This window comes from Calypte anna, chromosome 2 (genome assembly GCF_003957555.1).
Source record: "Calypte anna isolate BGI_N300 chromosome 2, bCalAnn1_v1.p, whole genome shotgun sequence".
Lineage (NCBI taxonomy): Eukaryota > Metazoa > Chordata > Aves > Apodiformes > Trochilidae > Calypte > Calypte anna.
In genome coordinates, this window is record NC_044245.1 from 129,825,498 (window position 1) to 129,851,851 (window position 26,354).

Consider the following 26,354-nt stretch of genomic DNA (forward strand, 5'->3'; position numbering starts at 1 on the left):
TGTGGCTATAACTTGTTTTTCTGTATCTGTTCTGAATTTTTACATCTGTAAGTTTTCCATTGTCCTCTTTGAAGCACAGAGACAAGAACATTTCAGTATAAATATCCATGAGGCTCTCTCTCACTTCTTGAACAAGTCTGCATACTGCTTTGGAATTTCTCTGATGGCTACTAGAGTGCATGGTGTAGTTCCTAAGTCCTTAGTCCATAGTTTCCCTAGTCTCTTAACCATCTTTTTTGTTCTTTGCTGGACTCTATCCTCTACATCCATGTTTCTCTAGTACTGGGGAGTCCAGACTGAGACCCAGCACTGACTGGAGGGAAAGGAACACCTCCCTTCACTTGCTGGCAGTTCTTTGTCTCATACAGCACAGGATACCATTCACCTTTGCATCAAGGGACCCTTTGGCTCTTGTTCAACCTAGTGTCCAGCAGAACCTTTCCTGCAAAGCTGCTTTGCAGGTGGGCAGCCTACAGCATAAACTACTGCATGAGGTTGTTCTGTTTGTTCCTTCCCAGGTGCAGGACTTTGCACTTCTTGGTGAATTTCATGATCTTCCTGTCAGCCCATGTGTCCAGCCTGTCACCATTCCTCTGGATGGCAGCATGACCTTCTGGTATATTAAGCAGTTAATGAGAATATTGAACAGGATTGTACCCATTATTGTACCCATTATTGACCCTGCAGTACATTGCAACACTTACACTGCAGCTGGATTTTGTGCCACTGATCATCACCCTCTGGGCCCAGCTATTCAGCCAATTTTCAGTCCACTTTACTGTCTATTTGTCCAACCTTTACATCAGTTCCTCCTCTGTGAGTATCTGATGGGAGTTGGTGTCAAAGGCCTCACTAAACTCAAAGTAAATAATATACACTACTCTCCCTTCATCTACCATGCCAGTCGTTTAATAATAAAATATTATGACATTGGTCAAGAATAACTTCCACTTGGTGAATCTATGCTGGTTACTTCCAATCACCTTCTTCTCCTTTGTATGCCTGGAAGTGGTTTTCAGGATTTCTTGCCACCACCTTCCCAAGGGCTGCGATGAGGTTGACTTGGCATGTAGTTCCTTGTGTCTTCCTTGCCCTTCTTGAAGGCAGAAGTAACATTTGCTTTCCTCAAGTTGTGAGGCATCACTCCCAGACACCATGAACACCAAAAATAACCTTGTGATTACATCTGCCAGCTCTCTCAGCACCTGTGGGCTCATACCATCAGCACCCACAGACTTACACATGTCTGGTTTGCCTAAGTATTCCCTGACCTGATCCACTTCCACCGAGGGTACATCTTTCTTGCTTGATCCTTTCTCCCTGGAAGCTGAGATGCACGGCTGGTCTTGCTTCTAATGACTGAGGTGATGGCAGCAGTCAGTACCTCAGCCTCTTCCAGGAGGAAAAGAAGCTCACGAGTTTCCCAACTTCACATCAATGTTTATTGCTATAGACAATAAAATATTTTAGCTGTCTCTTTTTTATCTCTTTTGCCCTACTGCAGCTTTCCTTTTCTAAGCTCAAGTGAACACAAGATGCTTGTTAAGATTCCATAATATTTATACAATTTATAGTAATTTTTCAAAACTCTTATGTTGATTTCATATGTAGCAGTACCGAAGAACAGAATAAAATATAGCCATTCAATGTCAGAAAAGACTGCCAACAGATATGTAACAGAGACAGGAAGAGGTAAGGCAAGGAGTATGTTACCAGGAGAGTATTTTCACCTCATCATCAGATTATCTTTCCAGATAATCAGCGTAGCAAGTATTACATCCTTCTTTGTCTAGAAAACGACACTCTTGGTAGATCACCTTTCCTGTTTGGAACACTGTGCTCTGTGTACAGTGTGCAATAATCAATACAATAAACGTTTGCCAGCTAATGGGTTAAAACTCAAAAAACTTGCTACTTAATGTATGTGTTAAGAAAAAGTGAATTTGTCATGCCACCTTGTTAATAATATATTATGTGATAGTTCTAATAGTTAATGGATTGATTCTTAACATTTTAGTATTTAAATGGCAAGAATCTGTTAAAAAATATACATTCTGATTTTGCTTTCCTTTAGTTCAAAATCCAAAGAAGAGGTGAAAAGCATTCCAGAGAATGTTACTCATTGGTAAATTCTTTTGTTCTGACATTTGGTGTGTTACACCTATGAAATGGAAATGCTAAGAAAGGTTTAAAGAATATTATGCTGACACATGGATACATTTTCTAAATAAATAATTTGTTCTGCTTTACACTTTGACTATTAGTGCATTAAGACCAAACCTGATAAAAATGTAACTATTCTGCTTTGTATACAGTCACTTTGACTTCTGAAAGGAACATTAGAATGAGCCAGATATGTTGCTCTCAATCCGTATGTTCCATATCAGAATCACGTATTTTACATTTTCAAGTGTTAAAATAATATTTTTGGTTCCCTGAATTTATTAGACTTTTATTATATATGGTTTTGTTACTGCCTTTTTTCCAATAACTGGTACTAATCCATGAAGTTGAAGCAGCAAACTCAGAAGACATCTTACTTTTCTTGATGGCTGATGAACCTATGCTAGATTTTAAGCAGAGTTTAGACTGGCACAGAAGTTTAAGTTGATTTTATTGCCTTTTTTTTTTTTTTAATATTCTTGTATGTGTCAGCCAAAATGGGTGTTTATTTTTAAAAAATACTTTTAGTCTGTATGGATTGTTTCTGTAATATGTGGAGCAGCAGTAGATGTGTTAGTGTAATACATGCACCCAGTGCTTACTTGCTGCTTTTTAACAGTTTTTTAGCTAAACATATCTATAATATATGCTTAAACCCCTCCTGTTTCTTTGGTCTAAAGGCTCTGTTGAAAGTATATGCTCTTCAGTGTTTTATGAAAGGTTAATGTCAACAGAATTTGGAGAAGATAATACTATAGACAGTAATTTTTTTGTATGCATGCTCTTTACTGCTGGTTAACATTTCCTCCCTATTAAAAAGCAAAGCAAAGCTACGTAGAAGCTTATTTGCCCAGTAACTTATATTTTTTTTTGACTATTTTGTAATTTTTTTCCAATGTGACTCGCTTTATTTTTGTAAACCAGTTGTATTTTTTATGTATTTACTCTCTTATAAAAACCCATACTTAGTTTTGCACAGATAGATAATTTTAGTGAAGAAGACTAAACTACCAAAAATATGTGACTACACATTTATATAGAAGTAGAATATAAATGTGCATGGCTGTGTATTCCAGTCATTGTCCTTGGGTATTCTGGAAAAGGGTATTACTATGTAATTTAATGTGTATTTCAATAGAAGAATAGAAAATAAACAAACAAACAGCAGAGCGTGGAGAATGTCTGTAGTTGTATACACAAACAGCTAAGGAAAAGACATTGCACCTCTTACAGATTGATAATGCTTAAAAGCACTGGAATATAAAATACCTACATGATTCCAGAATCCAAGTTTCTATCTCATGAACATCTACATCACAGAAGATTGTGCGTCCCAATTCAAATTTTTCATCAGCTTTTTTTCTCTACTGATTTTCTACTCTTTAGAGTAAAATTTACTAATTTTCTCTCTTCTCACTTCTCTGAGCATGCCTGAAATTCCTGCCTGAAGCAGCCAGTGGAATTTCATTTGAATTAGCAAGTTCATCTGCCAGTAAAGAACGTGCTGTTGTGAGCCCAGGGGTTAGGCACGCCTGATCTTTTTAATTAGGCCTCATGCCTGGTTTTGTTTGACTTCTCTGAAGCAGTTTAGGGGTGTGCTTATAATTTTAGTTTCAGAAATCAAAACAAGGAAATGTCCCTCTTTAGTCAAGCAGTGGTTGTGATTTCATGACACCAGAACTTGTTGCAACATGGGCAAGGTAGATCCTCCTTGCTGCTGGAGCCCATTCTGACACAGCTTGGACACTCCTGCAGCATATGTAAATGTTCTCTGAGACAGACAGTGATTGCGTGACAGTGATCTTACATGTTCACAAGACACCACGTCTTCAGTAGAGCAGCCATCTGTCCCTGTTCCAAAGATTTAATGAATTTTTCTTCCTGCTTGCTGCTTGCAAGCTACTGCATGTGTACACGTCAGTCTGTGTGCACACTACATCCACGGGATGGGAGAGCTGAGTTTCATAGCACTTCAAATATGGCAACTGATGGCTGGGCTGAGGCTTATGAATTCAGCATTTCACAATCCAGAGCTGGTTTTTTTTTTTGTTTGGTTGGGGGTTTTTTGTTTTGTTTTTGTTTGTTTGTTCAGTTGTTTTTTGTTTTGTTTTTGTTTTATTGCTTGTTTGATTTTTTTCCCTTTAGTAATAATATTTAAGTGCCTATCATGGAATATTATTTTGCTTTTGTTTTGTTTTTTGGTTTGTTCTTAGGGAGGTGACCGTATAGGCACCCCTCTAATCTAGGTTACCTGTCTGCTCAGTTGGTCAGGTTTTCTTTAAAAGGCATTTCTCATGTTCTCAGATCTGCCTGCGTTCTCTTCAGCCTCATGCTTGTGGGAAGTAACTCATAAATAAAATACTTTATTACTGAAAGTACCAAGTAAAATAAAAACCTATTCTACCTGGGGCAAATTTCCATGAGCCCTCTTTACAGGATATTTTAGCTTTAGTTAGTTGGCATATCTCCACATAAATCAAGAAATAGTCAGGGATTGGTGTTTTTAGCAGGTTGTTTTTTAGCTGTTATTGCTCTGTGCCTTACTCTGATTTTAGATCTGCATTATTTCCAAAGTCATGTTGACTGCATGATATGAAGTAAAAAAAAAAATAATAAAATCTGTATCTGTTGATCAATTTACATGCATAAATAACATGTATGTGTGTTTTGTGTATGCAGACTTGTGTAATTGTTAGACTATTTGTGTCAGTAAAATTCGTATATGGAAAATGGTAACTTTCCTGTTTTATCCACCACTTAAAAGAATAATTGTAATAATTATGCAGAAATTCTTAATTATTATTTTGAGCATTATGAATAATTTATAATATAGTATTCAGTGTATAATAGGCACAAACCATTATTGCATTGATAAAACTGTGGTCAGTATTCTAGGACAGAATCTGATTTGACTGTGTGTCAACAAAATAACCTCATATAAATATTGCTGTTCCAGAACTTTATAAAATCTTCTTTATTTGTCTTCTTAATAACATCACCAGTTAGTAACCATAGAGCTTACATCTCAAGTAGATGTGTTAAGCTTTACTACATATTGTTTTATCACTAGCTTTTTGGATTCTTGTGATGAAATTCTTATGATAACACTTGCCTGCAATGTCTCCTTTCCCATCAGATTCATCTTCTCGTACAGCTGTGGGGCTCTTGTCATCTGCTATTTCCCAAGCCACAATTTCCTCATCAGTTTGTGGCTAAAACCCAAATCTTGATCATCCTTTTCCATCTAGTTCATTGTTGATCTTTCATCTTCTGCATTCTTTTAACCAGAAATCTTTTGCCAAAAACCTGACAAGATTGTACTGGGCGTCATCAACAGCAACATCAGGCTTGGTTTCAGTGAGCAAAGATGAAACAGCTGTTTCATTGTCCAGATCAGCACTCGAGCGCTCAATATTTGGTCATAATTTTTTCCAGCTTTCTCTGGCTGTGATAGCCTTGATATTTTTCACTATATGACTAGTGGTGTAACTTATTATTCTATGATGCTGATCCATTTCTTCAGTGGTACAGAAATAGATACTGCTGCTTCAGACAGTATTTCCACCCTATTGTCTTTTGTAGTGTCTTGTATTGTCTGTGTTCCTTCTTCAGAAACTCTTGCTTCACTTTGGCAAGTTAACATTCTTGCAATGTTCTATCCAGAATTCTCAAATCAGGGCTCCACAGTTACCATCATGGGAGAGCTGCAGATGGCTTTGTCTTATGAAGAGTTGTATAAGATAAACTGCTAAATTTTGAAAAGAAATGATGTAATGTGTTGGACAGAAGTTTACGGAACTTGAAATCCTTTCTGTGCATGTGGGAAGTATTGCTGTGGTGTTAAAGTTTGTCTTTTCAAAGCTGATGTGTTTTTTTTTTTATTGTTGTTATGGCTACAGGACAGGAAAGTGGCATGTTACTTATTCCAGAATGGCTTTTTAGTGCTTTTAGAGACAAAGCTGATGACTATAGGTTTAGAGGAAGGAGGAGAGAGGAAAGTTCTGTTTGTCATTGACTTTAGTACTTTCCTATTAACTTTGCATACCACTGTATATATAAGTTGATTGTTTTCACTGGAGTAGGATTAATTACTTTATTGTCTTTCTTATTTTCATTTACTTTTATAGTGGAAATTGGTGAAGGCATTTGGAAGTCTTTCTACTTCAATTAAAGGATTTTTCTGTTTGTTTTGGGGTTTTGCACATGTGCACGTGTTGCACACTGCTTGATTCAGTGATCTGTTTTCTATTGGAGAGAATTTACAAGCACATTGCCCGCCTCACACGAATTTGTTCCCCACAGAGATCCCTAATGCAACGTGGGGGGTTTCTCATTACCCAGCTATATGGATTACATTTTCATTCCAATACCAACAAAATTAAATGACACAAAAATTAAGATGGGTGTAATGTTAGTGTCTGATCTTTAGAAAAAACTTTTGCCATCTTTAAATTAAACCCTCTGCAAAATCAGTAGTAGAAATATTCTGCTTTTGTTAACTGGGACACATCTACAATTTATGTAGCAGATGATGCTGCAGCAAAGTGTTAACAGCCAAGCATAGAGCAAAATTGAAGATTTTGTCTTTTCTACTTTGTGCTAATAAAAAAAGTAATAATGGAGCTAATACACTGTATTCATTCGTGAACCTCTAGCTCCAGAACCCAGGAGAATTAACACACATCATTATTATTTTCTAATCTTTAAAATATAATCAAGCTCTTTTAATTACTTCATTTTAATGACTTTTATTTAACTATCATATTTTATCACTTTGAGGAGTTTGTCATTTATTGATATGCTTAAAATACGAAACAATGCAAAATCAGAATTAAATTTTATATTTAAATGTGAGGAACAAATATAATAATGAATGAATTAATATGCATCTTTTATGTTGAAGTATAATGAATGTTGATAAATTTCTTTGCAAAACTTTGGTTTCTTCATGCCTTGGTAAAATTTTCCAGTTCCCATTAAACATTTAGATAAATGTTTCACTTTGGTGAACATTTAGATTTATTCATGTGCAATTTGATTGGCTATCAAGGATGGTATATTAAGTTAAAAAATTCTGTTTCACTTTTGTTTTGTTGTAAAGCTTTTCTTCAGCTTAATGGAACTAAAATAAAGAATTACAAGTGTAAGTCTGAATGTACTATTTTATAATTTTTTTTGATAATTTATGTGCTCTAATCCTTGTTTCAGATTTTCTTCTATACATTACAACTGTGTAGTTTAAGGCACGTTACTCACGACAGTTTCATAATTCAGTATTGTTACATTTTGGTTTTGAGTGGTCACAAGGCTCTTCTTTTCCTAGCAGTCCGTGGGAACTGTTCCTCTTGCTGTGTCAGTAACTCGAAAAAAAGAGGATGAAGCATCAGTTGGAAGTGCACCTTTGGCAAGGCAGCAATCAAACCAAGCCTCTGAGTATGCCAGCAGTCCTGTCAAAACAAAAACAGTAACAGGTATGATCCTTTACTTGAAACTACCCATTCTACTTTTGCAACCCCCTAGATAACAAGCTTGCATGATTAAACAGCACCAGCTGTGCAAATACTGTGGAACAACTTTCTGTTTTAAAGTAATATTCTCTGAGAAAATTACTTTTTAAGTTAAAATTACTCAAACTTGCTATTTGGAAATAGGCGTTCAATTTTCTTCTCACTTTTGCTTAGATAGTATCTTTGGGCCTCCAATAGTTTCATGTAGCATATTTTCTAAAAGAAGATAAAGGAAATGTGCTTTCAATAGAGTATCTGCTGTTTGTCTTCATATCTAATGTTTTAGTCAGTAATTTATCAGACTTTCTACACTGGGTTTAATCTCCTTGATTCTAGTCAGTATGTTCACATGGTTTAACATTTGGCTTATGTGGAAGTCAGGATTTGTGTATAAACAGTTAAAATACAGTCTTTTCAAAATCATGCTTCCATATGAAGTGAATTTGTTGGTACTTCTGTGTCTGGATTTCAAGGAATTATTAAATCTAGGAATATTTTCTGGCCACTTAAGATTGTGAAAATTAAACTTTGTTTTCACTAATCAGAATGATAATCCTTTCTGGTATTTTCTAGGCTACTTATTCCTATAGTGCTGTCTCCAAGCAGTAAATAGGAGCTCATCCAAAAAAAGTGACTATCAGCAAAAAGACACTTACACCAATCCTTCTGAAATATGCTGAACAAATTGACTTGTTGCAAAAACATCCTTTGTATTAATGTTTAGTTCCCGGTAATCCTGAAGTACTTCAGAGTGTTATCTACTGAAACTGCTATTAGTCTTCCCCATTAGTGTTAGGGCTTAATTGTTCTTTGAGATTAAAAAGGACTAAAACCTGGAAATCTGTTTGCAGAATATTATGTGCGTTGCCCTGCTATCATTGGTACTAAAATAGTAGAACCATTTGCTGTGATTCTTCTCTGTTCTACTTTTTCTGATCCCATGATTTTGCGCTTTATTTTTTTTTTATTTTGCCTGCTTTCTGAGTTTTCTTTCATTATTTTTCTCATCATTTTACATTAGAAATGCTGTACTTACTATAGATCTAGGACCTATAATGCTAGCTATGCTACAAAAGCATTCCAGTTAAAATGGGTAATGATCCTTTTATATCTAGTATTTCTTAATATAGATGCCTTAAGGTGTCAGAGGACTGAGATTCTTACATTGGTAACAAGGACATTTGTAGATTGAAAGAGATTGTATCTTAAAATCATGCTGTTCAGCTGATGATTTTGAATTTACCCTTTCAAGTCTAGCATCATCTCAATAGTTATTCTCTTGATCTGCTAGAAACCAACCTACGTATGTATTAAATGAAAGCCGTTTGTAATCACAGCTGTAAAATGATTTAAAACATTGATCTTGAGTTCAGTTTATTAGTTTAAGTTTGCTGAGACCTTGCCAAAATGAAGCATGGGAAAATAGCAAAACTGCTACTTATATGGTATCTGTCTGTTAAAATCCAAAGTTTCTGTTCTTAAGTCTTAAATTGTAGTTGTTTATAAATTCCCTTAACCACAGAGGTTAAGATAAAAACAGAGTAAGATAATAAAATATATGGTTTAAATTTTGTATGGTGTGGCTGTGAAGAAGCAAAGTGATAAAGAATATAAAGGAAAAATAAGTAATTCTTTCAGTTCCTCCATCCACTCACTTCTCTTCCCATTCTCAGCAATTCAGCAGTTCCCTGTTAATTCAGTGAAAAGTGATTTGCAGACCTGTAACCAGGCATAGAACTATTGCTCTTATGCCTGATAGTGACAAAATGCCAGCTATATGTGTATATAAATAGGTGACGTATATATGGCATATGTTGCATCATTCTCAAAGCCAAGCCATGATGATGATACAGGAAGATATTATGGGATGCAGTAGATGAGTAGGGCAGTCTTTGAAAGCGCTCCCTGTGCACACTGTTGAATAATGTAAAGTAAAAGTGTCTGTTTTCACACATTCAATATAGGTGCTCATTCATGACTAGAATAACTTGTAGATTTAATTCACATAAACTTATTAAATAGTGATAATTATGTTAACTTTGTGAAATTTAATAAGATTTGGTTGGGGGTTTTTCTTGGTTGTTGGTTTTTTTGTTTTGTTTTATTTTGGGATGGGGGGAGTTTGGGTTTTGTAGTTTGTTTCTGTTTTTTTTAACTGCCTCCTGGTGAGGTCCTTTTGTAGCCTCTACACTGAAACTTTATTCACTGTCATGTACCATGTCATCCAACATTTAGGACTGCTTGGAAGTAACTGTGCTATCCCAGACCCAAATTTAATACTGTTTTGTGAGGTGTAACCCATTGACTAAAGAATCATAAAATATTTTGGGTTGGAAGGCACCTCTAAATGTCATCCAGTCCAACCCCCCCTGCAGTAAGCAAGGACACCCTCAACTAGAACAGGTTGCTCTGAGCCTCATGAAGCCTCACCTTGAATATCTCCAGGGACAAAGCCTTAAATACCTCCCTGAGCAACTTGTTCCATTTGTCAACTGCCCTTGTGGAAAATCCACGGAGGCTTAAGGACAACACGTAGTCACCAATATGGTTAAAGTGAAGTCGTCTATTAACAATTCACACTCACTCTATATAGAACCCTTGTTTATATAATGATATCTTGCAGGTGGCTATATCTTGGCCACAAATCCTGTTCTCACAGAACTTCTGCTGGCTACATCATTATCCTGTTGTTCTTCTTTTCTGCTGCCAGCTCCCTTATCTTTTTCTCATAGCTCATCTTTCAGTAACCTTGCAACTAGGCCTCAAGGCCCTTACAGAATCACAGAATCACAGAATCCTAGGGGTTGGTAGGGACCTCGAAAGATCAGCTAGTCCAACCCCCCCTGCCAGAGCAGGGCCACCTAGAGTACATCACATAGGAACGTGTCCAGACGGGTTTTGAATGTCTCCAGTGAAGGAGACTCCACAACCTCCCTGGGCAGCCTGTTCCAGGGCTCTGTCACCCTTACAGTAAAAAAATTGGGATATTTAAAGACTAAGGAACTTCTGATATGTTTTTAAAAAGGCAGAAAACTAGGTAGAATTCCTACTGCATTTGCATGAAGAATTCTTACAAATCCAGAGGATGAATTCTTGGTTCATAGTATGAAGTTTATTTGGAATTCTATGTGTTATTAAGATAAATCCAGGCATGGACTTTAAATACAAACATACATGTAATATACTTTTTGTAATTACTAATATAGTAGCTCAGTTTTGCCTATGAAAGACTGTTACTCTTTTGCACCAAAGTGTCAGTCCTTTTTCAGTTTTTTGTTCCCAGAACTAAATAAGTATATTTTGCCAGAAATACTGCAGCAATCATTAGGAATGCAGTGGGAGAAAATGCTGACTGTAGCCGTTCCCTAGTTAATCCCCACTTTCATACAGGAAGATCCTTTTTGATTATGCCACAATGTTAGTATCACATTTGTCTTTGTTTACTGACATCTGTTTACTTTAAAAAAAGGCATGTTGGGTAAAACATCAAAAACCTCTGTATTTTAAGGCTTATTTGGCTGCTAACTCATTGAATAATAATTCTAATGTAGTGATTACATCTCTGTGCTGCTGTTTCCCTGGGTATAAAGGACTTGCTCTTGCTAGGTGTCAGGGACTGTGGAGTCAAGTTATCATCTAGATTGATAAACTTGATGTATTAGCTGCACCATTACTACAATGCAAAAATATTCAAAAGTTAGTAAAGAAATAATTTGTGCAAAGACTATTCAGTATGTGGGCAAATACATTGTGTATTTGTATAAGCTTGAAAGGACTTTCTGCTGTTTAATTAAGTACTGCATTTATTCTTAAGCATTTTGATGAAGAGTACAAACTTTTTTACATACAGATCATCATTCTCATGGTCTCTCATTAGAAAAAAAACCCCAAAACTTGAATAATTCAAATATCAATCATCCAGGAATGAGGGCATAGGGAATAACTTCTCTTATGATACTGCGAAAATAAAACATGAATATTGCTGAAACACTTCTGGTGGATACTTAGTGTTCAGGAAATATTGTTAATATTATTAAATACAACTTTGAGCTTTACATAAGGGTTTCATGACTTTGCTGCTTAGATTAAATTTTTATTTTTAAATTGGATTGTGAGAAAAAAAGAGTACATTAATCTTAGAATCATAGAATTATTTGGATTGGAAGGGACCTTCAAGATCTTCTAGTTCCAAATGACCTGAATGGGCAGGGACCCCTCCCATTAGACCAGGTTGCTTCTATCCAGCATGGCCTTGAATACTGCCAGGGATGGGGGGGGCTTCCTTTGTCAGACTCACCAGAGCAGAGTAGAGGTTTTTACATTTTGCTTTACATATAAAGAAAACAGTTAATCTTCCACATAGAAAATCCATAGGCTTTTTTAAGATTTTTTTTTTCAGAGTTGTTTGAAGTTTGCATTTTATCCTCCACTGCATTTTAATCTCATTTCTAATCCCTTAGACCCCTTGATCAGTTCCTTAATTGCTTGCATTTGTTGCATTTTTGGTTTTATTTCTGGTAAAAAGCCATATCTAATGCAGCAAAATGTGATTAGATACTAAGAAATACCAATGAGTTCTTTGACACTATGGAGATGACTACTTATTTTAGGAGAGGAAAAATCTCTATCAGAAGGGCCGTGTGCAATCCATTTTCTTTTGATTTCTTTCTTCTTTTAAATGCTAGCAATGTTCATGTGTTTTGCCAACATGGCTTCTTAGTTATTATGATTAGTTTGCAATAGGATTTGCTCAGCTTAACTCGGTTCTGATGTGCAGGAAGCTATAGGTTAGGTGATGTGATGTGATGTGGGAAGGAAAGGATGCCTGACTTGTTGAGGTCATATGACAGATGCATTTTGAGTATGGTCATATGATGAGACAGAGACTGTCTAACTGGAGGCTGCTGCATGGCTCTCTGTCAACCCTGACATTCACTGGGAGCTGGCTGAACTTTTGGAGGTCACAGGAAGTGTGGGTTTGCCTGCAGCAGGGTAATCTTATCCAAATAGAAAGAAGCTGCTGACCTCTTAATGCATGAGGTATCTCAGGCACCTCTGAGGGAAATAAGTCATCATGTGCCAAAAGGTTGAGACATGATAGATCTGCAGCACATAGGATCATAGAAAGTTAGGGGTTGGAAGAACCTCTGGAGATCATCTAGTCCTAGCCCCTGCCAAGGCAGGGTCACCTTGGACAGGCCACACAGGAACACATCCAGGAAGGTTTTGAAAGTCTCCGGAGGACACTCCAGAACCTCACTGGGCAGTCTGTTCATACAGTTAGGCAAACCAATTGGTACTTAGGTATTAGCATTATATTTTGCCTCTGTTTAGTTCAATTGCTACTTAATACGGAGAGAGGAAGGACTGAAAGTCTGAGGCCATCAGTGAGTACAAATTATCAGTGGTCCTCAACCCAGCAGTAAAGATGTCTGCTCTGTGGTCTTTCCTGCTTTGATTTACTTGAGGAAATACAATAAAATATAAAACATTAATATATATTATATATTTTCCCTCTTTGCCTTCCTTAGGAAATGGAATATTAATAGCACAGATTAGCACCATTTTCCCCAAAGATCTTTTTTTTTTTAATTTTTAAAGCATTTGGAGTCTATGCATCAGACTTGTAGAGCAACCAATTCCCAGTATGCTAAAATTCACAAAGATAAAGGTATGTAAGACACTTCTGTCTAGAATTTATACCTACAAGCCTTATTTAGTGGTATCACCTACAAAGAGAGTATCTTTATGATTAGTTTTGAAGGACTGCCACTTGGAACTCAATTCATGCTTTAACCATAAATTGTGAAATGAAATAAGAAAACTGCTGCTTTTGGTAGCTCTGTCCTAACTGATCTGATCAGTCCTTTTAAAAAAGTCTGCTAATTACCAGTGTATGTTCTGAAATTCATTATGATTGTGGCAGCCTCTGAATGATTGATAGTTGATTGAAATAGTTGTGGTATATGTTTTTCCTAAAATACCTATTACACAATATGGGACTAGAAGATGAGAGTAGTGGCTTTCTTAAAAATTCAGCTTTTACAATCTGTTGTAACTCCCTTTTTTTTCCCCTCCTCATCACTTTGTATTTACACATCAGTTTGCAAATCCTATTTTCTGTCTAGGTATAACAGACAGGCTTATGGCTTCAACACAAGGCTGATTACTGCTGCAGGAAACATTCCTAGGTTTTCAGTTCAGTAGTATCTGAATAATTATAGCATAATTATTTTAGGAGATGAACCTTTATACCAAGGCAGGTGTAACTGATCCAGTCTACATGACTATTATGGGAATCTAACCATAGGCAATAGCCACATGAGACTACTGCAGTCTCCTGGCAGCTGTCATTTACTGATGGCCTTGCCTGATGAGGAACTAAGACATGATTCTGTCCTAGCATCCCTTCAGACAAATCTCTAGGACTTTTACCACTACAGGAAGAAAAATGAAGAGTGAACTTTCTTCTTTTCTTTTCAGGAGTTACTTGTGTGCTTTTTTTTCCTTTCTGCTTGGAAACACCTCTTACTATTTCCCTAATTTCCTTGATTTCTGATTGAATAAATTTCTTACCTTTTTGTTGGTTTGGGGGTTTTTTTGGTCTTTGGAGTATGGGCTATTACAGTGAAGCTGTAGCTGTTTTCTATCATGGGTATTCCTGGAATTTGAATCAGCTTTGCAGATTTGAATTGCAAGTATATGGAGAGAAACAAGTGGTGCTTCAGCCAGCTCATTTTATTTTTAATTCACCAGTAGTGGTTTCTGGCATTAGAAAGTCAGTTCTCATTGAGAGAGAATTAGCAGACTCTGTGTTTCTCAGAGAACAAAACATGGGAGACTGGAACAAAACCTAGATTTAGAGCCCACTGACAGGGAATACACTCATTCAGTCACATAGGATGTTGATAATTCCTGCTGATTGTGGTGTAGAATACAATTTTACATGTATTTGTCTGCTCATTCTTACCAGAAGCATTGCTGCCAGTGACATTTCCAGAGTCTCACAGTAACTTTACATGCCATTATCCTCACCCTTACCCGCACTTGTATTCTGGAGTTCTGTGCTCCAGTAAATCTTTAATATTTCATGATATTGAGGCTCTTCCTAGTTCTTACCTTGTAATACGTGGAGTATAGGCCCTAACTACAGAGAGATGATGTGAACAAAGGTGGCGTAAGGAGTTAAAGCAGAGCATCTATTGCTCAGTGTATCTTTGTTTTAACTTAAAACATTCATAATCAGAATCACAGAATAGTCATGGTTGGAAAGGACCTCTGAGATCACCGAGTCCAACAGTGCACACACAAAAAGCACACCAGAAAACCAATCCAGAACAAACACCACACATGCTCCACCAAATAACACCCACAAAAAACATCACTACATGGCATCAAACTGTCCACATGAGAAAATATTATTAAATAGCTACTCCACATGAACCATTTACTTGTTTGTCTTTCCAGCACAGCTGACAACAAACAATCCTGGAATGTCACTCTTTACATTCTCATGATTCAATTTGCATTCTAATGGATCCATAATTGTAGCCAGGAATATCCTAGACAACTAATTAAACTGCAGCAATATGTATTGTATTTTGCTCTTTTCACCACCTTCCTTAATGAATCTTTTGATTCCCCATCAGTTTTATAAAGTTAATGCTTTTCTTTATTTTCAGATCATTAAAAATACTATTTGTTGAAGGATTTTTTTGTAGAATATTAACTCTGGTATTTTGGAGCCTTGGTGAGAAAGATGTCACAAATTGATTCCTCAAGTGGCACTAATATTGCACACTCTTGACAGAAACTCACCTCTCACATGTTCCATTTATTAATCCCATGCATGTTTCCTTGCATGGTCCAAACTGACTGAATGTCCAGTGATGCACATCAAGGGGGGGCATTTACTTTTGCTTTTTTCCGTTCAGTAGATAGCATGACTTTAAGAATTCTATCCACAGGTTTGTTCTAGCTGTATAATTGGGACACACAATTGTGCTTGTTTCAATTTAGTTTAAAAATAAAGTAATGAAGATTTCATAATTTATTCATGTAGTTTTGTCAGCTTGACAACATGTAAGCCAAACCAGGAAATATTATAGAAGCTGACAAGAATTTGGTGTGTATCTCAAAGGATAAGAAGGAGGATGATTCTATAAGAGATGTCAGTAGGAAATATGTATGGCACATACAGTCTTTAGTGCATTTGCAGTTACTACTTAACCTCCTCACTAGTCCTCTTCTGAAGTTCCATCAGCTCGTATTCAATTAAATGCATCTGATATCTATAATATTTTCACATTCATGTTATTAAATAACTAACACTTTAAAGGAAGTTCTCTTTTTACTAGAAAGCATTGAATTTTGCTGAAAAATTTAATAATACCTTTAAACCTTTAATAATACCTTTAAACCTAGACAAAGGAAGACAATTATGCCTTTTTTTTGAAGCATACTCAAGGTTTTGTTAAGTGAATTAAAAAAACCAAAAACAAACCCCAGAGCTTTGGGCTTTCATTTATTACAAGTTTAGAAAACTAAAAAAATTTTTAGATGACACTGACAGCATTCTATGAGAAAACCACACAGGTTACTATTACGTCAACAAATAAGTTACAGTACTTTGAAAATTGTCTTAATTTGCTTAGATCAAGCATCCTTTGTAATATTTTCTTAGCAGTTTACATTAAAAAACTTCAAGAATTCTGTTTCATTCCATTTTTCACCATGCTCAACTGATACAATTGTATTGCCAAGTTTAAAACTAATAATAGACACACTTTTATTATATACATAGTGAGAGAAAATCTCTTTTAGAATTTAAAGTGTTATTTTTTGTCACTATGAGTAGAGTATATTTCTTAGTAATATATTCTGTGTGCAACTGAGTTTTGTTCTTTGCATTAGAGTCTCGTCCTTTGTCACTTCCTGTTAAGACCATGCTGAACTCATCTGAAAGCTGCAGAAGCCCTGAAGAAAGAATGAAGGAATTTATTGGAATAGTGTGGAATGCAGTTAAGCGCCTTACACTTCAGGTAAGATGAAAAGGAAGTGAAAAAAAAAGTGTCTTTCCAAACTTTATGATACTTTTTATGCATCCTAGTATTTTTTATTAGAGGCTTTTTAAAGGAGCTTCTAAGTTTTATTGTCTTATTTCAGTAGTTTTAAAGTCTTAGGGAATGAAAAATACAATATAGATTTTTGTTGAGTACAGAATGCTTTGGTTTTAGAACATTAGTTGTCAGAATACTTTTTTATATCTAAGGGGAAGTTCCTTAAAAGATCATACTGAGAAAAAGTGCTTGTCAGACTTTTTCTGTATTATGAACATAGCTATACACCCTGTTATCTAGTTAGACTTGCAGAATACTTGAGATACTTTCTAGAAATACTTGAGAAAATTTTGTGTGATTGTCTGATACAATATTATGTTATGCAGTGATGGCTCAGCTGCTTACTCGTTTTCCTCTTCATAAAGGACAAACAGATGGCCACTGAATTATATCACTTCATCCTGGACTTCTTTAGATTGCTTCTACTGATGAGTTGTCACACAGTTGTCATGTAGCCATATACATACAGGCTATACACAAAAATGGCCATGTTAAAAGTCCAGCATTGAGACTGCACGGTCAAATACTACATGACTTAGGAATGCTAGAATTAGGGCTCTGTTCTTCCTAGTGCATATCAAATGCCTGCTTAGAAATTATCCTAATTTAAAATTATTATAATCTCTGCCTTTTGAGCAGTACATTCTATGAGATTGGTATCCTACAGTACACAAGCATATAGTAACAGAACTGTTGCTGTATAAAAATTTTAAAAATACAAAAAAAACCCAACCCTATTTCTGGCAGAAAGTAGTAATTGAATGCTATTCTTTCTTCCCTCAAAGAATTATATTTTTTATATTATCTCTTAGAGCTTGTGTCTGTTTTACTCCTCTGTCATGAAGAATGTACTTTGAGTTCAAAATATTAGAAAGTTTAAAAGTTTAAGATTGACTTGTCCAAGAATTTCAAACTTGTAAGTTGATTGCAGAACATACTGAAGCTAAGGACATGCTTTCTAGTAACTCTGTGTAGCTTTTGGACAGCTTTCTTCCCTGTTTCATGAGTGTTTTGCTTGTTTTCCTTTATTTCTTAATGTTGTCGCCACTGGAAAGCAAAATGGCTAGATAAAGGGAGTCAAGAGAGATAACATGTAAGCTGTTGGAATGAGGCTTACAATTTGAGTCATAATAAAAATAATAAAGTAATAATGAAGATAAGCTGTATCCCTTATAAATGGGGAGAACTGAATCAGCCCTAAGGCATCCTGATCATACATTTTTCAAGGTACACTTTGTTATGTGAGCAGCCAGCAAAGTGATTTGCTTTTTAAGAAACTGATACAATTTAAGATACTGACTAGCTAAAAATGAAATTTGCATGTTACTCAACATAAAAAAAAGTAAAAAATTATATATAATGGGACCGTAGGTTTGGGTTGGAAGGGACTGTCAAGACCATCTAGTTCCCACTCCACTGTATGGTCAGGAACACCTTGCACTAGACCAGGTTGCTCGAAGACCCATCCAGCCTGGCTTTCAACACTTCCAGGGAGGGTCATCTACAGCTTCTCTGGGAAACCTACTTAGTGTCTTACCACCCTCACAGTGAAGAATTTCTTCCTAATGTCTAGTCTAAATCTACCCTCTTCCAGCTTGAGACCATTACTCCTTGTGCTATCACTACACACCCTTGTGAAGAGTCCTTCCCCTGCTTTTCTGGAGCCCCTTTCAGGTACTGGAAGGCCACTACAAGATCTCCCAAGACCCTTCTCTTCTCCAGGCTGAATAACCCCAGCTCTCCCAGCCTGTCTTCATGGAAGAGGTTCTCCAGCCCCCTGATCATCTTCATGACCCTCCTCTGGACTTGCTCCAAGAGTTCCATGTCCTTTCTATGCTGGGGGCTCCAGAACTGGACACAGTACTCCAGGTGGGGTCTCACAGGAGCAGAGTAGATGGGGAGAATCATCTTCCTTGACCTGCTGACCACCCTTCTTTTCATGCTGCCCAGGGTATGGTTGGCTTTCTGGGCTGCAAGCAAACATTGCTGGCTCATGTTGAGCTCATCATGGGCTCATCAACAAACACCCACAAATCCTTCTCTTCAGGGCTCCTCTCAATCCATTCTCTGCCCAATCTGTACTTGTACTTGGGATTTCCCCTACCCAGATGCAGGGCCTTGCACTTGGCTGTGTTCAAATCAGTGAGGTTTTTTGTGGAGGTGAAACAGTGATAGGCACATGGGTACTGAGAGATTAATTTGTAAATATATCCCTACTCTGACATAATTCAGTTACATACTGCACGTACTGCTAATACTGGCAGAGGATTTTTTTGTATTAGGTATTCTTTCTGGTGCTTGAGGTTCTAAGTTTATTTACTTTCACAAAGTTTTTCAGTTAGGTTCTCAACGAGGACCATGATTATGGAAATGAAATAATATTTTTAATCTCTGTTGGAATTAAACGGTCCTATGAATTCATACAACAGTTTACACACATTCGTATGTTTCATCCTTATTCTTTCATCATACTTGTTAAAGTATCTTCATAGGAACAGAATCATAGAATGGTTTGGGTTGGAAGGGACCTTAAAGACTATCGAGTTACAAACCCCCTCCATGGGCAGGGACACCTCTCATAGACAAGTTTCTTCCAAGCCCCATCCAGCCTGGCCTGGGGCTTGACAGAACAGAAGGACATTGGGTTACCAGTGCAAAGCTTCAACAACCTAGAAGGAAATACCACAGGAGAAGTTCAAGGACATGCTTCCAAACAGTAGTCTTTCTTAATGAAATGTGAAGAGTTTATAAATATACTTTCTGTTCTTTTTATTATTGCTAGTAGTGTCCGTGTCTCTTTTTTTTTATTTTTCAAGGCACAGATGTATATATATAATGCTGCTTCTTCAATATCAGCCTAAATGGGAAAGCTTAGATTTGTGCAGAGCAATATAGTTCTGGTTAAATAGTGGAGCACTTAGACTCTGTGTTTTTTTAGAAAGCTATTTTCATGTTTCTGGTTCTTTTATTAACACAATTGTAGAACAGAAATATTTGTAGTTGTCATCAGATAAAACGGAACTTCATAAGTTAAAATCATCAAAGGGTCATTCTTTTGGTGGAAGTTTGAGTAAGTAAATGTGTTTGGAACCAAAGTAACTGGAAAGTTTATTTTGGACTTGCTTAGTCCTTGCTCATGATAGAATATTGCATGAAGATTTTGTGCAATAGTGTTGTGGTAAGCTATTAGTATTAAGTGAAAAGACTTTCGTACTTAACTATAAAAAGTTGGTTTATTATTTAGTTGTCATAGGATTTTATTTGCAGCTTTGAAGTCTTTTTGGCAGCAATGCTGTGTAGGAGGCTAATACTCACTTTTCATATGTCCTTCATACTGAGTTGCTAAAACTGGGGAGCAGTGTAAATACTATTATTTTTAATTGCTAATGCTGAATTCTGTTGAGAACAATTAAGGATCTGTATTAAAAGCAAATGAATTAATGAGTAATGTTGCAGAGAAAGCTAAAACAGTTATTACATATGAAACTTATACAGATGGTCCACATGCCTTTAGATATCCCTGAAATTATATGAAAAAATGAATGTTTCCTGAAATTATTGAAAATAATGTTTTCTTCATAGCTTATAAATTGTAGTAAATTTTAATCAAAGTGTAACATTGATTGAAGGAACAGAAGCATAATGATGAGAATGACTGGAGTTTCCTGTTCTTTTAACAGTGGTCTTTATTCATGGGTTATGAGGAGATTCTGAGAGTTGGAACTTAGCAGTTACAGCTATCAACAGGAATGAGACAGGATGATTTCTTAAGCCGACTATTTACCACAGACTGACCAAAAAATTAAATATTCCATAACTAAATAAAAACTTTGAAATCAAGCTTGCTTAGAGAGGTATAGGAATACTCTGTAGTAATAAGAATTTGTTTCTTAAGCAGTTAAAGAAAATGTAACTGATCCTTATACTCATTTGTATGTACAGGTAGCCTGCTCTCTTAGGCTCTTACTCATGGCTCTGCTTTCCATTTATATGACTTTTAGTCTAGCTTCAAAAAAATTACTTTCTGGCCTGCCTTTTGAAGTTGTAAGAAATAGTGAGTGTCTGGCTGAACTGTAGGTGGTCGAATTGGGTAGAGCGAATTGGGACGTCAGAGGCTGAGGTATGGCCCGATAGTAATGACAGCACCAGAACCTATACATGAGGTGTGTAATGGTGATTCTTTGCAGTTTTGGGAATCATTTAAAGTTTGTATTTTGTATCTAAAAGTCCCAGAAAAATGCATTAGCCTTTCTACTGAGAGCATATGATGGATGATGATTAATGCACAGAGAGGCCACTTTCCAGGAAAAATGTCAATGTCACTTTGTGGGTCATCTTCAATGCCTCTATTTGGTTTATATGGCTATCAAATGTGTATTAGGGAAAGGAATCTTCTTATGGTATCATTATAATAGAAGACTACAGAACCCCTCCCTCTTCATTTCATTTCTGCAGGGTAACTACAGTATGTCTCTTTTCCCTCCCCCCCCCCCCCCCCCCCCCCCCCCACTCTCCAGTTAGGAAAGCCTCATTTGTCTGTAGTATATACTTAACTATTCAGTCTATTGAACAGCATTCTCTTTTTATAATAAAAGAGAATTAAATTATTTAATTGGATTATTTAAAAATACTCCAACTACTCCAGTAACTTACTGCTCTCCTTTTTATTCAGCTTTTTATTAAAGTCTTAAAATCATTGCACATTTTTAGGCTTATATGTTAGTAAAAGCTTAGAGCAGTATGCTTTCTGTAATTTTAAAAGTACAGGTGAAAATACTTCTTACTTCATTAGTTAATCACTAGTGTAAGTTACTTAGCATGTATAGGCCTTGACAGAGTCGAAATGAAAATAGGGGGTGACTCTGTTTCAAGAATTTGTAATAGTTCCTTCTCTTTAACACATGAATGTGTTCAGTATTGGCAAAAGAATATGTTGCTACCAAAACTGAAATGAGATCCTTGAAACAGAAAGGATGTTGCCATGGAAAAATGAAGTAACACTCAGTGCAGCTGTGAAACATTAATGAATAGGATATTTTTTTAAAAGATCATTTGTGTTTGGTGTGGCTTAGAGGGTCCCAACCAGATGGTTTCCATGAACAGGATCTGACCCCCAGCTTGAGGACTTCTTACTGGCAGATTACTTCATTTTCTTTCCCTTGGATTGTCAGATCCTTACATTAATGCAAGATTTACTGCTGCAGATTTATATTCAGTTACATAAATCAGTCACATTTTACATTAAATTCTCAATTTTATACACACAGTTTAACAGTTATTTAAAAAGTGTAAAAAGATTTATATGATAGCTTTAATATATGTTATAGATGCAGTTTAATTTTAAGAATTTGGATTACATATCTTTTAAAGCACTTTTTGATTGGTGAAGCAGCCTGTAGCACACATTCTCACTTCTGTCTGACAGATCCATCAGTTTAGGTGCACTCTTCTGTTCCTTCACTGGAACTTGTATTAGACAGATCTCCAAATTCTGTCAGATAAGTATACACAAATTCCATTCAAGTTGATGGCTGTGTATAAGCAGAACCTGCTTCTGAGAAGTTCTACAGGTGCAATTCAGTTTTGCAGTTACTGGGCCCAAGTTGGCAGTTTCTTACATAATTATAATAATTACAGTATTCGTCCTAAAATGTGGAATTTTTCTCTGTGTTCATCATGTTAGTCTTTGAAATCCTGCAGTACTGTTTTACAAAAATCAATTATTCATTTAAAACTTTAGATGAAACACAAGTAAGCATACTGTATGTGTAAACAAATCTAATATTTTATATGGTGGGCCTAATGGTATCATGTAAATCCCACCAAGATTCATGATCAAACTCCAATTCAGTAGTTTGAAAGAGAATGGCAGCATAACTACCCATGTGAACAGATATTTCTCTCAGGCATTTGAAGGACTGAAACTGTTGTTATTCCACTACATTGTTCGTGATACAGAAATAAAATTTTAAAAATATATATCTGAAGAACTTGTCTTCAGTATGAAGCTGTAATGAACTGTAAATTAAGTGTAGAAACTCTACCGAGTATTGAAATCTCTTCTCAGGAGTACTTTGTAAAACATCTCCTGCAGATCCTGCTGCTGGTAATGTAGTGAAGTGTAGTATCTCTTCAAGTTTGTGGAATTTTTTTTATTATTATTGCCACATGGTTTGTATATCCAGGCAGCATTTGATGTTAATCATGGAGATATATATATATATATATATATGAAGAATGGATGATTTGTTATAAACTGTTTACTCAGCAAATGCACTGATAAAACAAAAGTTACACTGATCATAAGTTCTTTTGTCATCTATTTATCATTATCCCACAACGGCTTGACCTGCAACCTATTACTAATAAACCAGAAAATGATCTAATGTGTCTTTGTAAAAATCTTTACAAATTGACACAATGACTAATTTACCAGTTGAAAAAAAAGAATCCAAGTCTATTACATCTGTAACAATACACAGTTGCTTTTCATCCAGTATAAATAAAGTACATTCTGCAACCTTGGATCAATAAACTACTTACCAAAGATATAATTAACTTCATTTTACAACTCAAACAGTTCTAAAACTAGAAACAAACACAGACTTCATGTAACAATGTATTTATTTTTGCAAAATTCTACTTATATTTTTCTGCACTGAATACTTGTCAGTTTGTCTAAGCAATATGGCACAAAAATGCCAAAATACAGATGAATATCTGTGTTCTCTTCACTAGGCTGGCAAAGTACATCGGATGCTGGGGAATTCCAGCTCTATTGCCTATCACTATTGCAGGCTTGAGGAACTATTACCCTTCAGAGCAGAGTATGAAGTGCAAACTTTGGTAGTCAGTTTTAAGCTGTGATGTCTTTAATGATGTCAGATTGAAAGACTCTGTTATGTTGGTTTCCAGCAAACAAATGTTTTTATTACAGCTAGAAATAGCATCTTGTGTCCAACATTTTGTACACTGTGCGTTTCCAAACAACAAACAAATAAAATGCATGATAGCTTGTACTTACCTAAGTATTGATGTCTGCAGGCTGGTAGGGCTGTTTGAAATCCAGGTGCAGAATGTTACTTGTAAGAGCAGAGAAAAACTTAACAGTCCTCAGCTTATACCACCTCTGAGTTAAGAAGTCATGATGAGTGAAGTTCTTGTTTTGTGCTCAGCCTTACTAGAAGTTCATCAGAAGATGGTGGAAAAGGTCAGAAATGTTTCAGGATAACACCACTGCTTGAAAATAATGGAAAAGCAATATTTCATATGAGTATTTCATATGCACTACTTCTGATTTGCAATGAAAACAAGAAGAAAGCTGTATAAACTTTCTGAACTGCATGGGAGTGCTGTGTCCACTCCTGGACCCCCCAGCACAGGAAGGACATGAGCATGTTGGAGTGAGTCCAGAGGAAGGCCACAAAGATGATCAGGGGGCTGGAGCACCTTTCCTGTGAAGACAGGTTGAGAGAGTTTGGGTTGTTTAGCCTGGAGAGTATATAGTGACCTTCCAGAACCTAAAGGGGCTACAGAAAATCTGGGAAGGGACTTTTTACAAGGGTGTGTAGTGACAGCACGAGAGGTATTGGTTTCAATCTGGAAGAAGGTAGATTTAGACTAGACAGTAGGAAGAAATTCTTCACTATGAGGGTGGTGAGACACTAAATAGGTTTCCCAGAGAAGCTGTAAATGCCCCTCCCTGGAAGTGTTGGAACACCAAGTTGGATGAGGCTTTGAGCAACCTGGCCTAGTGTGAGGTGTCCCCACCTATGGAGGGGAGTGGGAACTAGATGATCTTTACTGTCCATTCTAACCCAGACCAGTCTATTATTCCAATAATTTCTCCTTGCATATGTATGCACGTAGCCATAGTCAATTTCCCATTAAAATTAATAATTTTCCTAGCTTATCTGGTGATGAACTTCTTTGAACATGCTCGTTAGTGCTGGCTAAAAAGTAAAGACAGAATTTTCCCTGAAATAGGTTTTAACATAAGTCTATAGAAAGCTATAGCAAATAAAATCTTGTTAGTTCTAGAGGCTTAGCTATTGCTAGCAAAAGCTAATGAAGTACAAAAAGAGGAATGCTTTCTTAGCTTTATTTTGGGAACATTTTCTGATTCAGTTACACTTCTTTTAAAGAAGGGGTTAAAATGTAGATAGCTAAATGTTTGGTTTATATGGCAACACCTTTCTGATCAGATTCACAGACCAAAATCCCACTTTTTCTTCCTTCTCCTTTCATAATCATAGTTTACAACAATACCTTCTTTTGCCAACATTTTGTGCCATCTTTCCTAATAATTCAACTAATAGCAAATAGCGTTCTCAATCAACTGAGATGGATAAGGAACTTGAGGTTTGTACTGAAATGAGTACTCAGCATTGGAGGGAAAAAAATTATAATCTGTTTCTGAGAAATCTTTCTCTTCTGTATTTTTCAGCTTGAAGTGCAATCTTGTTGTGTATTCCTCCCAAATGACAGCCTGCCTTCCCCAAGTACTATTGTATCAGGTGACATTCCTGGCACTGTGCGCAGCTGGTACCATGGGCAGGCCAGCATGCCTGGCACACTTGTTGTCTGCTTGCCCCAGATAAAGATTATGAGTGCTGGACACAAGCATATGGAACCATTGCAGGAAATCCCATTTGTTGTGCTGAGACCCATCCTGGAAGAAGGTAATATGGTAAACTTAAAAAAGCTTACTCTTCAGTTTCCATTTTTTACTGTTACAAAAATGCCTTTATTTTATGTTAAACCTTGTGATGTTGTGCTGCTTTTTTAGTGGCATGTTATTATTGATGGCTAGAAATACTAATGACCAATTTTGCTCCATGGAGATCGAAGTGAAACTTACCAAAGAGCTGGTTCTGTGATATGGTTTACTTGTCAAAGCCAAAAAAATTCAGAAGTGCAATTTTTACCTTCATTGGTTTTGTCATTGAAGTTATTGTGTAGCCACAGTCAGTTTGATGCAATCTGGGGGAGGGAGAGTGGTGGAGCTGAGCTGAGAATTCCAAGACAGAATAGTGTGAGTTTAGGAAAAACATTTCTTGCCACCTTTCCTGGTAAAAATAAACTAATAAAAAAATAAAGGCTTGAGTCTATTATTCAAACTGGACCTTAGAAAAAGTCTCTTCACCAAGAGGGTGGTCAGTCAATGGAACAGGCTCTGAAGGAAGTGGTGGACATGGCACCAACCCTGTCAGAGTTCAAGGAGCATCTGGACAGCACTATTGATACCATTTAGTTTTGGGCAGTCCTACACGGAGCATGGAGTTGGACTTGATGATCCTTATGGGTCCCTTCCAACTTGGGATATTCTACGATTAAATGTAAAATGAGAAAAGAAATTCATAAATATATCTGTGAAATAAGACTGTGAAAAGAGAAGCATGAGATTCAGTCATTGTGGTAAGCAACAATTGTCCTCTGTTTTGTGTCTAGAGTAGCAAGGTTTTTGTAGGGATTTAAAGAAAAAATTGAGAGGGTTTGTGCAAGTGTGTACAGAGGGATGCTCTATGTGCATATATTATGGAAGAGAATAAGTTACAGTAGTTAC

General features: G+C 36.3%; 1 protein-coding gene across 1 annotated transcript in view; it reads left to right on the forward strand.

Moving 5' to 3' along the window:
• The window catches only part of VPS13B (vacuolar protein sorting 13 homolog B), a 417,894-nt gene that overhangs the window by 182,014 nt on the left and 209,526 nt on the right, over positions 1–26,354 (forward strand). The window contains 3 exon segments of the mRNA XM_030444536.1: positions 7,487–7,634; positions 16,584–16,711; positions 25,236–25,470. Coding sequence (XP_030300396.1) covers positions 7,487–7,634; positions 16,584–16,711; positions 25,236–25,470 — 511 coding nt within the window.